This window comes from Liolophura sinensis, chromosome 1, assembly GCF_032854445.1.
Source record: "Liolophura sinensis isolate JHLJ2023 chromosome 1, CUHK_Ljap_v2, whole genome shotgun sequence".
Taxonomy (NCBI): Eukaryota; Metazoa; Mollusca; class Polyplacophora; order Chitonida; family Chitonidae; genus Liolophura; species Liolophura sinensis.
Genome location: NC_088295.1, coordinates 46,080,021 through 46,092,531, shown reverse-complemented (window position 1 = coordinate 46,092,531; position 12,511 = coordinate 46,080,021). Strand labels below are relative to the sequence as shown.

Sequence of the window (12,511 nt, the reverse complement as noted above, 5' to 3'; positions counted from 1 at the left end):
GGAAGTGGTGTCTGTCCCATTTTCAAAAAGAATTTTCTGGATTCTCCTGCTTTCACCATCTTTGGGGCTTTGGTGGCAATGAGTTGCCGATGGTGCTTGAAAACTTGCCTAGAAAAGGGCTTACTCCAGGCAATCGACCCATAAAATTGTACGTCACTGTAGAAGTGAACATTAATGCTGAACAACAATCAAATAAATCTCAGGGAGAGAAGGGTTATTATCTTTAGTTCTGGTGTTAAATTTTATGGTTGAAAAGACCCAGTTGTCCCAAAAATCAATAGATATTAAATGAACTGTATTTTGAAGAATAATGTACCTTCAAAAAATAAAGCATAGAATAGCATAAATGCTACTGATAAAACTTTTCCAGGATTAGGCTAACCTTTGTAATGAAGAAATACTTTTAAAATTATAATATTGACTTTAATAATAAATTTATGTTATTGAAATATATAGAAAAAAAAGTTATAGCTGTCCAGTGGAAATTATGCCCAGATTGATAATTTGCTGTTATCAAGGCTGGATCAATCATCTGAAGTATATTGCTCAACTCATTTATATACTAGAAGAGTGCAGAGGTTGCATTTGTCCTATTGACCATTGTAATGGTTTATCTTCTGAGAACTAAAACAACCCAGATGTTGTGACAAATCATGGACGCTTGAGGTCAGGTTTACATTCGGACCGGCGAGCACTGTGGTGAAGCTTTGGACACGAATATGTGTTGAGAAAGAATTTTGTCCCCTTGTGATGTACCGGCAGAGTGATCTCCCTTCCCTATGTTCATACAAGCAGGAAGAGATGAAATAGAACATCGCCATGATATTAAAGTGTTAACTTCCTTCACAAGAGCAGTTTCCACGTTGACTCCTGGATTCATTGTATCGACTAAGGCACAGCAGAATGGTAACTTTAAAGAACTGAAAATAGTGAAAGGCATTCAGAACGACGTGACGAACTTTTGCACATCAAAATGAAGAGGGGCGTTACTGGTAGGCCTGCCAGCAGCATCACGGATTCAGAGTGTACAGTAGTGGTTTTACAAGGTGTTTTGGACAAAGTCAGCGTAAGTTACATTGTACCTAAATAAGTTATTACCAGAGACCTTAAAGATCAAACGTTACAGGTGTTCTCGTTATATCAGTAGGCCCACAGCTTTAGAAAAAAAAAGAAAAAAAAAAAGTTCCTTAAATGACGTGACAACTGCACCAGGCGTCGAGGCGAGATGCCTTCGACGGGTACCGGTATCTCACTCGGAACTGGAAATGGCCCTCAGCTTGTATTACTAGCTTGACAGTTGACTTCACTTCCTCGTATGCTGTTTTTATTTTTAGCTCAAGACGCTATGAATCATTTATTTTCTGGCGAAAACCCTGGGGATGTTCTACACAGCGATACTGTAAATCTTCAACTTTTTCGACCTCTGAAGCACTTTTTTCATTAGAATTTATGCATACAATTATTATCAGAAATATGCTAAAATTATTTGTGTATGTGGAAAAAGACGTAGGCTTTATAAAACTCTGCAATTTATTTCTCTTCACACCTTAGTTCTCTCAGAATGTTTGAAAATATTTGGTGCAAAGACGATTGAAAAGCTTAAATGGGATCTACCAGTTAGGGAAGATTCATGTATTTTGCCCCCCTGAATTAACTGTTGTTCTGAGGTGCAACAAATATAAAACCAGGAGCAGCGGAATGTTGTAAAATTTTTGGGGGGTCGGGGGGAGCTGTTGAAAAGATTTTGATAAATCTGGGATAAACTGCAAGTTGTCCTTTGTTTATTAAGCATTTTTGTTCAACGCTCAACAGATATGTCATTTGTTCGGGGGGTGGGGGGATCTCTTCAACCCAACCCAAGCAGTACAGCTTCCCTCCACTCCCCTCACCCAACTCCCCACTTAATCACCCACCTCACCCCTGGTTCCATCGCCTATGAAAATGTTGGGAAATGCATTGTATGAGCCAGGTCAGGGCATTTGCTAATAGGTTGAAGAAGTACAGGACCAAATTATGGGTAGAAAGCATGACTTCTCTTCAACAGCCATGATGGTATTAAAAGTTAATATGGGTGTAGATTGAAGCAAAATAGCATTTTGGAGTATTCTCTTTCTGATTTCACAAAATTTCTTGACTTTGTTTCTTTTTTTGCTGTCTCTGTATACATACTTGTTAATATTACTTTCCCCACCAGTAGGCCTGATTAACCTGATATGCTCACTTTCATTTTCTGTGATTGAGATTTGACAACTGATTTTTACTTTCAGAAAATTGGCTTTAATTCAAGGAAGTTATGCGTTCTCACCAAATCAGAATTCTTTTATTACTCAGACCATAAGGTAAGACATGCATGTGTATTGCAATTATAACTCTTTCTTGCTTTCTTCTTCTTTTTTTTTTTGTTCATGATTGTTTGTTTTTGTGACATAAAGTGAATAATGCTGAGACAGGTATGTGTTCTTCTGGTAAACAGAAAATAATAGTTAACTCGGAACTGATTTCGCATCTAAGACCTTATACTTAAACATTGATTTGTGATGTAAAATCAGTTTTAGCATTATTAGTTACTAGTGTAGCTCTCAACAAAAAAAGTAGTTGCCGCGGGTAGATGGGGCATGATGAGCCATTCATCATGGGGTACATGGATGAACTGACCCCACAGACTGTTGTTGACATATTTTGATGTTGATATCTCAGTTATTTGTGGAACATGTTCATACAACTTGTTCATGGTATCAGTCATTTTGGCCTACAAATATTTTAGTTAGTTATTTTTTAAGTTAATAGAGTGAATACACATGATTTTAGATCAACCTTGGTTAATATAAACATAAGACAAGCCAAAGAAAATGCTACTTATGGATGTTTATTCTTACAGAAGCATCTGAGCAAATGAACTCTTTATCAACAGGAAACCTGTTTCATATATGATAATGTCGTTCAAAAACTCTGCAGCCTACCAACTCTTCGAGGATCTGATTGAAGATCTACTCTGCTAAATTTACCATGGGACTAATAGAAGTACAATATAAATTGTTAAACTTGTGCTTAGAAATCTGATTTTTTGTTATTATCTTCAAGGTATTTTTTTAAATTATTCATAATTACTTATCTGTCATTTTGACAACATTGCAACTTTTGCATTACAATGCCAGTCTAGTCTGACAATGACAGAATGAATGAATGAATGCTATAGGTTTAGCATGGTTCTTAACGATTTTTAAGTCATATGAGGAGGAGGAGTTATTAGGTGTGTGTACATGTACTGTGTCGACATTGAAAGAAGCAAACAGAAATACTTGCAGTTCAGCAAATGTAACTGTGCTGAAATAAAACAGCTTATTAAATAATAGATAAAGGATACATGTGCTTGCTTTTTTATATGGCGGCTCAACTTACCGCACATTACCCCCATGGATGGGTTAAGTTTATCAACAAAGCCAACATTTTTTATATTGCATCTAATACAAAACTATTCAAGTTAACATATAATGCCCTTTGCATGCGATTATAATTGTCACTTAAATCAGCATAGTTTGTATTTGATCAAATAGAATATTGTGTATTTCTAATTACATTGTGAATAAACTGGCTCGTCTTACCATGGCCTCTGTGGCGAAGGTAAGGCAGTTCATACTGGTCAGAACTGCTTTGGTGGCCTATTGGATAGAGTGTCTGCCTCAATCGATCATGGTTGCGCCAGAATTAGAATAATGCGACTAGGTGGGGTGTCATGTCTGGTGTCTTGGGCAGGACACTTTATTGGTGGCAGCACTTTGGCGGCATGGACTCGCTGTGCTACAAGAAGACACAGTACATCGCCATACACTTAATCTCTCCTCGTAGTCAAGACTGAAAAATTGTTGAGTACAACGTAACACTCAAATTATACATACACATATATGTACATACTGGTCAGCTAGCTACCAGAGATCGTCAGTATATTATAAGACATGCCACTTTAATGCGGAAGTCATATAATTGCCATTGTGGACCACTCAAATTTCTGAAAAAAAAAACAGCTACAGGGTATTAAAGTGACCATTCCATCTTTATCGCAAAATAAGAAAGTTGGGGATTTTTTCTCAGAAGAGATCGAAATGCAAGAACTATTCCTTAAAATTTAAGAGAAAAAAAAAACATTGGGGTTTATCTTTAAATATTTCAAAAGTACTATTAATTATCGTCAACTACAAATTCAGTTGTGTATTGGAATCAGTGTGAAAGTAAATGTTAAGAATGGTATCTCAAAAAGCACTGCGTGTATTGAGCTTATCTTTTACATACACTAGAGAGGAAGATTAGAGGATGTGCCATTGTTGATACCCTGCATGTGCGTTAATTAGCGTAAATTGCCGAATTCATGAACTTCATATCTCTCTTGTGCATTAGAATTCATTTTAAGGTAAATATTCGAGCCCTTCTTGTATTCATGTGTCTCCTACAGACAAGCTCTATGAATGACATGACACTGATTAAGCATATTCTATGTATTGCAATCATTCATACGTTTATTACATTTTTTGTGGTAAATCTCATTACTTTTGTCAGGCTCGTGGATCTGTGAAGCATGTTTCCCTCCAAGACGTTCAAGCGGTAAAGAGAGATCACTCTAGTAAAGGATTTCAGTTCGAGATCATTACACATCACAAAACTGAAACCTTCGTAAGTTTATGTTTACCTGGGGTCGATTCCACGAACCTGCATTGTAGTTTTGAATGATGTCAACATTTGAGATGTGATTTATGCGGTTCCAGTTATTTTTTCGTCATACACGTTCAAAAATTGAGACCACTTAGATTCGGACAAAAGTATCAAAATATGAACCTTATATTATATCAAGGGCTATACATGCTTTTGGATGGAGAGCTCCGGAGGGAAAACCATCAAAATTGGCTGAGTCCTCAGCTAAACACAAACTCAGCTGTGCTTGGTTTCCTCCCACCATAATGCTGGCCAGCATTGTATAAGTGAAACATTCTTGATTACAGCGTAAAACACCAATCAAAATAAATAACCAACTAATCAGCCTTGTGACTGTTGTACAATTTGCTGGAGTCCTCAGCTAAACACTAATAGAAAGAAAAAATTAAAATTTACCATTCATTAAAAATATTTGATTTCAGTAAAGATACATCTTGCACAGGAAAGTTATTCAGTGCAGCATACTGCTATTCCATGCAAGTGAAAAATAATTGTGTAAAGTGAAAAATAATTCCATATTGTGTTAAACAACAATCATATATATTAATTTGCAAATATTATAAATTTTCATGTATTACTTTGTACTACAGGCTGCAGATTCTCTTGAAATATGTCAGCAATGGTTAAAGGCTATACAGTCTACCTTACTGACCAACAGACGAATTAGTGTCTCATCAGCGAACTCAGGGTTTGTATAATGAATGTTCTTCCACACTTGTGTTCAAACCATCTTAAAACAGTTTCATCTAAAAGTAACATAGTCATTGTAATGGTGTAACAAATAAGAGTGCAGTGTGATAAGATGATACAAACCATGAAGGTTTCATAGATTAGCCAACAGTAGTGTCAGATTGGGTGCAACAATCAGAAAACCGCATAGATCAGACATTTAGTTTGGGATGGATTATCAAAAGGTGAATTAACAAACCTCAGATACAGACTTGTATATTACAGGTATTACCCTAATTCCTCAGCCTCTTCGCACATGAAAAATCAACTTTGAGGGTGATTTATGCACATATGTTATCTGATTTTGGAGACAAAGCTCCATTGATCGGATTGGCCAATTTCAGGGCTTCATAAAAAGTATAACTTTATCAGTCTACACAAAGTAATGCCTTCAGAATATGCTTGAATAAACAACTAGCAAACATGTTAAGAGGTTGAAGAATTACAGTAATATTAAGAATGAACGATCATGGATTTACCCCTGTGGGCTGGCAAGGACATGTTTAATCTAGGAGACAGGAAATGGCTTTCCAAGCCATTAATTTTATAGATTCAGTCCATTAAAATACTACTAAAAGGAATTCAAGGCACTTGTTACAGGTGCAAACTTTTTAGGTGAACAGTACTTATGTTTGTTTGTACATTTTTAAATGAACAATATTTGTGTTTGTTTATGAATTTTTAGGGAAACAAGCTTGTTCATGAATTTTTAGGTGAACAATACTTACATTTGTTCATGAATTTTAGGTGAACAATACTTACATTTGTTCATGAATTTTATTTGAACAATACTTACATTTGTTCATGAATTTCCAGAGGCATGGAATCAACCAGGTCGCCAGTCGCCAAATATGGTGGTCACCCTTATGAAGAAGTGGACATTGATGATGAGGGCCCAAAGATTGCCTCTGGGTAAGTCAACACAAATTATATTTCATGCGTTAACGAACCCAAAAATGGAATAAAAATAAATCTGAAAATCCACCTTTTGATTTTATCCGGTCTCTGTGTTTTTATGATTTTTCCATTTTTTTAAGCTTTCTGATCATAAAAGTATGTTTTCAACAGGAAGAACTGCCAGGATAGGCCACATTTTCCATAAATTAGATGATTTTCAAGTTCTATTTTGTTTTATACCCTCTGATAACATTGAAAAACGGGAAGAGTGGTTGTTTTGTTTCAGGTTTGCCCAGCTTCCTCTGCTTATAAACCAGATGACAGTTCAGTACATACTAATACCCCCTTGGTAGTTGAATAAAAAACATTAACTACCTTCCTGAAATAAGGAAATTTATTTTTTGCATTTGATTAAAATTTCATGATATTGATTTTTCTTGTTGATTTTTTTTTTGTTTTTTAGAAAGAACAGTTCCCAACCTGATATGCCAACATTCAAATTACATGCATATGAGACAGTAGACTTAGATGATGAGGATAAACCCAAGATAGATAATCCCAAGGAGGATAAACCTAACATAGATAATCCTAAGGAGGATAAACCCAAGATAGATAAACCCAAGGAGGATAAACCCAAGATAAAGCCAGCTACAAGAGGTGTTTGTAGTACAGTTGATGCTTTAGGAGGGCCACCTGACACTGTCTTATCACAGGGAAACCCATCCACTCAGCCAAAGTCCTCGGAGAAACACAACCTGGCTCCAATTAGTTCTGATTCACATAAACCAGCAAGGTATGTGTACATGTATAATGAAGGATGTCTTAATAGCTTGTCACAGTTTTGTGTGTCATACAAACTTTTCAACAGGGAAAAAGTTAAATGTGGCTGCCTCTCTGCCCGTACGTGGGGAAGGTCTGAGAGCAGTCTGCAGATGGTCCTGGGTTTCCCCCGAGCTGTGCTCGGTTTCCTTCCACCATAATGCTGGCCAGCATTGTATAAGTGAAACATTCTTGATTACAGCATAAAACACCAATCAAAATAAATAACCAACTAATCACCCTTGTGACTGTTGTACAATTTGCTGGGGGCATAAGCTTGCATTCTTGCAGTGCCTTCTGGTATCGTCTTAATCTATCAGGTAGGGAGCAAAAACTATGACACACAAAGTATAGGTTCAAAATCTGCCTTTGGCAGGGGATTTGTAGATTGCCTCGTTCTCACTACTCATTGTGCTTTGGTGTGACAATAAGCAGTCAACCATGGCCATTTGCATATTTGTGGAAGACCATTTGACATTGTCTTCCACCAGTATGGTGTGCAGATCTGCATATCACATGTGGAAAAGCTCATCAGTAACTTGCTGAAGGTCAGTGGTTTACTGGTACTCTACTGGTAAACTGACCGTCATCATAGGTTGATAGGTGGAAGTGCATGCGACAGTTTCTCATCAACTACAATTAAATAAATAAAGCAAATGTGAAAAGCTAAAAAAAGAAGATATGTTTTGCAGACTAAAGACTTTTTAGGTGAACAGTACCTATGTTTGTTTGTACATTTTTAAATGAACAATATTTGTGTTTGTTTATGAATTTTTAGGGAAACAAGCTTGTTCATGAATTTTTAGGTGAACAATACTTACATTTGTTCATGAATTTTAGGTGAACAATACTTACATTTGTTCATGAATTTTATTTGAACAATACTTACATTTGTTCATGAATTTCCAGAGGCATGGAATCAACCAGGTCGCCAGTCGCCAAATATGGTGGTCACCCTAATGAAGAAGTGGACATTGATGATGAGGGCCCAAAGATTGCCTCTGGGTAAGTCAACACAAATTATATTTCATGCGTTAACGAACCCAAAAATGGAATAAAAATAAATCTGAAAATCCACCTTTTGATTTTATCCGGTCTCTGTGTTTTTATGATTTTTCCGTTTTTTTAAGCTTTCTGATCATAAAAGTATGTTTTCAACAGGAAGAACTGCCAGGATAGGCCACATTTTCCATAAATTAGATGATTTTCAAGTTCTATTTTGTTTTATACCCTCTGATAACATTGAAAAACGGGAAGAGTGGTTGTTTTGTTTCAGGTTTGCCCAGCTTCCTCTGCTTATAAACCAGATGACAGTTCAGTACATACTAATACCCCCTTGGTAGTTGAACAAAAAACATTAACTACCTTCCTGAAATAAGGAAATTTATTTTTTGCATTTGATTAAAATTTCATGATATTGATTTTTCTTGTTGATTTTTTTTTTGTTTTTTAGAAAGAACAGTTCCCAACCTGATATGCCAACATTCAAATTACATGCATATGAGACAGTAGACTTAGATGATGAGGATAAACCCAAGATAGATAATCCCAAGGAGGATGAACCTAACATAGATAATCCTAAGGAGGATAAACCCAAGATAGATAAGCCCAAGGAGGATAAACCCAAGATAAAGCCAGCTACAAGAGGTGTTTGTAGTACAGTTGATGCTTTAGGAGGGCCACCTGACACCGTCTTATCACAGGGAAACCCATCCACTCAGCCAAAGTCCTCGGAGAAACACAACCTGGCTCCAATTAGTTCTGATTCACATAAACCAGCAAGGTATGTGTACATGTATAATGAAGGATGTCTTAATAGCTTGTCACAGTTTTGTGTGTCATACAAACTTTTCAACAGGGAAAAAGTTAAATGTGGCTGCCTCTCTGCCCGTACGCGGGGAAGGTCTGAGAGCAGTCTGCAGATGGTCCTGGGTTTCCCCCGAGCTGTGCTCGGTTTCCTTCCACCATAATGCTGGCCAGCGTTGTATAAGTGAAACATTCTTGATTACAGCGTAAAACACCAATCAAAATAAATAACCAACTAATCACCCTTGTGACTATTGTACAATTTGCTGGGGGCATAAGCTTGCATTCTTGCAGTGCCTTCTGGTATCGTCTTAATCTATCAGGTAGGGAGCAAAAACTATGACACACAAAGTATAGGTTCAAAATCTGCCTTTGGCAGGGGATTTGTAGATTGCCTCGTTCTCACTACTCATTGTGCTTTGGTGTGACAATAAGCAGTCAACCACGGCCATTTGCATATTTGTGGAAGACCATTTGACATTGTCTTCCACCAGTATGGTGTGCAGATCTGCATATCACATGTGGAAAAGCTCATCAGTAACTTGCTGAAGGTCAGTGGTTTACTGGTACTCTACTGGTAAACTGACCGTCATCATAGGTTGATAGGTGGAAGTGCATGCGACAGTTTCTCATCAACTACAATTAAATAAATAAAGCAAATGTGAAAAGCTAAAAAAAAGAAGATATGTTTTGCAGACTAAAGACTCCACCACCTCTCCTTCCGAAACCAAGTCTAATTCCTAAATCACCCGGCCATGAGAACAGACCTATCCCAGCCCCTCGCAATAGGGGAGTGTGTATGACTGTAGACACCCTGAGGGGACCCCCAGGCACCACTCCAGGTAACATGTCGCCCACTGAATCTCAACCAGAAGAGCCTCCGTTATACTCGGAGGTTATGCCAAAAAGGTCAGATCTGTACACTGAATGTAAGAAGCTAAAAGAGGAACAAGGAGAAAGAAGACAGGAGGGTGAGAAGGGTAAGCCTGCAGGGTCAGCTGATGGTAATGTGGGGAATTCCGGCTATAGCGAGGCCTACGTAAGTGTTGATCAGCCCATTGAGGGGCTCTACTCACAGGTGTCAAAGGTCAAGACAAGGAAAGAGGAGATAACTCAATCTGGTATTTATTCATTAGCGAAGGATATCTGCGCAGATGTGTTGCCAGCATCAGCGTCAAGGCCACCTGCGTCAACACCACCTACATCAAACACATCTGTGTCAACACCACCTACGTCAAGGCCACCTGTGTCAACACCACCTACATCAAACACATCTGTGTCAACACCACCTACGTCAACGACACCTGTGTCAACACCACCTCTGTCTACAACAGCTTTGCCAACACCAGCTACGCCAACTAAAGTGGTTTCAACGACGCCAGCACCAAGCCCACTTTCGGCAAACGTGCGGACATCAACACCAGCTGTGTTAACTGCACAGCCTGAAGAGATTTACAATGATGCAATGAGCTGTCAGTCTTCTGAGCAGCAAGCCAATCCTGGCTCAGTTCCTCAGGCTGCCGATGACACTGATGAACTAACAATGAATTCTGCCAACAGCAACACGCTCAAAGATGTCAATTCCAATGCCATCCCAATTGCATCGCTATGCTATGGTCCTATGACCCGCCATGATGCCATCAACAAACTGGATCAGTTTCTCTCTGCGCGTGGAAAAGTGTAAAATCATTCCACAACGTAAGATGGCAAGCACCTAACTGCAAACAATATGAAACAACATGTGTGAAAAGCAAACAGAGATCTTTCATAACATGAAATTTTTATTCTGCTAAGATGATTTTATTTCTTCACGTTTTTTTGGAGACACATATACATTGGGATATTTCAGAATGACATTTTTATAATTATTGGCATCGTCAGATGTTTTTTATTGTGAGTGGCCACAAAACAGAAATGTCACTTGGCAAAGGAATATGGATCTACACAAGACTGTGATGAAGAAAATCCACCTTGTTGACCATCGATGTATATTGTACATAACCATGGCATAGACCTTGCTCTTCTTGACTTCAAAATCTGTCATGTATCATCTTGTTTTTTAATTTTTGAGGGAATGTTAAGATAAGTATTGTTGGTATGTGTTGTTTGTGTGTTTTCTGTGGAATACTCGTTGTTTTAACTTGAATACTTGTTTTTCTTTTCGAATGTCTTTTTACTTGTAAACTAAGTGAAGTATGCTTTAGTGCAGATTTAAACCCCAATTAAATAGATAAATAAGCAGATTAGAATTAATCTTCGCAGTGAGCAGCGAAGACTGTTGTAAAGTGAAAGGATTTTTTTGCGGCTTGCAAATTCTTTCAGATTTTTTTACCTGTGGTCAATTTTTCTTAAAACGAATGAAGGCTTTTATGATGGTTTCTTTATGCCGTTGAATGGGTTGTATGCACATTTAGTTACTTGTTCAAGATTTGCAATACTAAGTAGTGTCGGTTATAACCTTACTAACCAATTTAATGACATTACGAGAAATTGACTGACAGTGGAAAAAATACTTTTCATCTCAGAATATCCATCTCATTAGTTAGTTTCATGTTAGTAGTATTTAGTACTTTATGCAAAAATGCATTCATCAAGTGTAATAATTAGTGTATGACTCTAGTGTAACACTTATGCATTAAAACGTGAATAAATGAATGTAAAATACATACTAGTCTTGCTGAGACTGACAGTAAGTCATTACTGTTCACAGCTGTTCTATATTGTATATACAAGTATGTACAATAAGATTTTTATTTTCAAATTCTTGGTGAAATATAATAGGCATTAATATTGATCTGACCAATATGAATTATGGGTATTTGATTATTAATTATACATATTTAATTACTTCTGTATGTTTTTGTATTATCTCAGTATTTTACATCAATATATATGCAGGTGTAGATTTAAAGCTATTTTAAACATTTGATCATGGTATCATGTTGTTACTTTGTATTTTTCAATTAAAACAGATGACCATGTTCAGTTCACTTTTGTGTGTATTTTTACTGGAAACAGCGGATGTTCATTACAATCATTCAGTTCAGTGGAAATTAACTGTTACTGAAGACATTAATTGCCTCAGCAAGGAGTACCGTATCTCTCACATTGATACAGTGATGGATAAAGAGATAATGAAATTGCGGGGATAAATTAGCTCTTTAACCATCGATCAAGTTCGGGCATAGAAAAGTAAGGCTTTACCGATCAGTAAAAATCATTTTTTCGATAAAGCAGCATGCGGTGCCTTTCAAAAATTGATTGTTATTGAAGACAACCTTCCATTAAGCTGCTTGTCCCCTTAATTTGGTTGATATGAAGCATGCATCGGATTAGTTTCAGCATGTACGTTGTTCAATAGACACCCAATCTCATTGATCTTGGTCTTGGTCTTGGTGACAGCGTTCAAGGGAAAGCTAGTAAAGATCACTTAATTGTCTTCTACACATATTGCATGCATGAAAGATTGTCAACAACTTACCAAAGGCTGGTAGATTATTTCCCAGACACTCGGTTTTCCTCCACCTATCAAAAATGTAAATGTGTAAATGTTGCA

At 37.1% G+C, this 12,511-nt stretch overlaps 1 protein-coding gene across 2 annotated transcripts; it reads left to right on the top strand.

Annotated features, from left to right (window-relative positions):
• The first annotated feature begins 807 nt into the window (after positions 1–807).
• LOC135475980 (uncharacterized) lies at positions 808–11,934 on the top strand. Of its 2 annotated transcripts, XM_064755964.1 has the most exons (9): positions 808–1,066; positions 2,268–2,339; positions 4,552–4,665; positions 5,295–5,392; positions 6,250–6,345; positions 6,794–7,123; positions 8,059–8,154; positions 8,603–8,932; positions 9,652–11,934. In XM_064755964.1, the coding sequence occupies exons 1-9, from the start codon at positions 974–976 to the stop codon at positions 10,637–10,639; spliced, it is 2,217 nt and encodes a 738-aa protein (XP_064612034.1). In that variant the 5' UTR covers positions 808–973; the 3' UTR covers positions 10,640–11,934. The 2 variants fall into 2 exon arrangements, with proteins under 2 accessions (XP_064612034.1, XP_064612037.1); XM_064755967.1 differs by lacking the exons at positions 6,250–6,345; positions 6,794–7,123.
• The last annotated feature ends 577 nt before the right edge of the window (positions 11,935–12,511 follow it).

What these genes read in the sequence shown, in the direction of transcription:
- LOC135475980 (XM_064755964.1), top strand. Translation starts at nt 974, where the DNA reads ATGAAGAGGGGCGTTACTGGTAGGCCTGCCAGCAGCATCACGGATTCA. An exon ending in ATCACAAAACTGAAACCTTC is followed by an intron (nt 4,666 to 5,294) that starts GTAAGTTTATGT and finishes TTTGTACTACAG; the next exon opens with GCTGCAGATTCTCTTGAAAT. An exon ending in GGCCCAAAGATTGCCTCTGG is followed by an intron (nt 6,346 to 6,793) that starts GTAAGTCAACAC and finishes TTTGTTTTTTAG; the next exon opens with AAAGAACAGTTCCCAACCTG.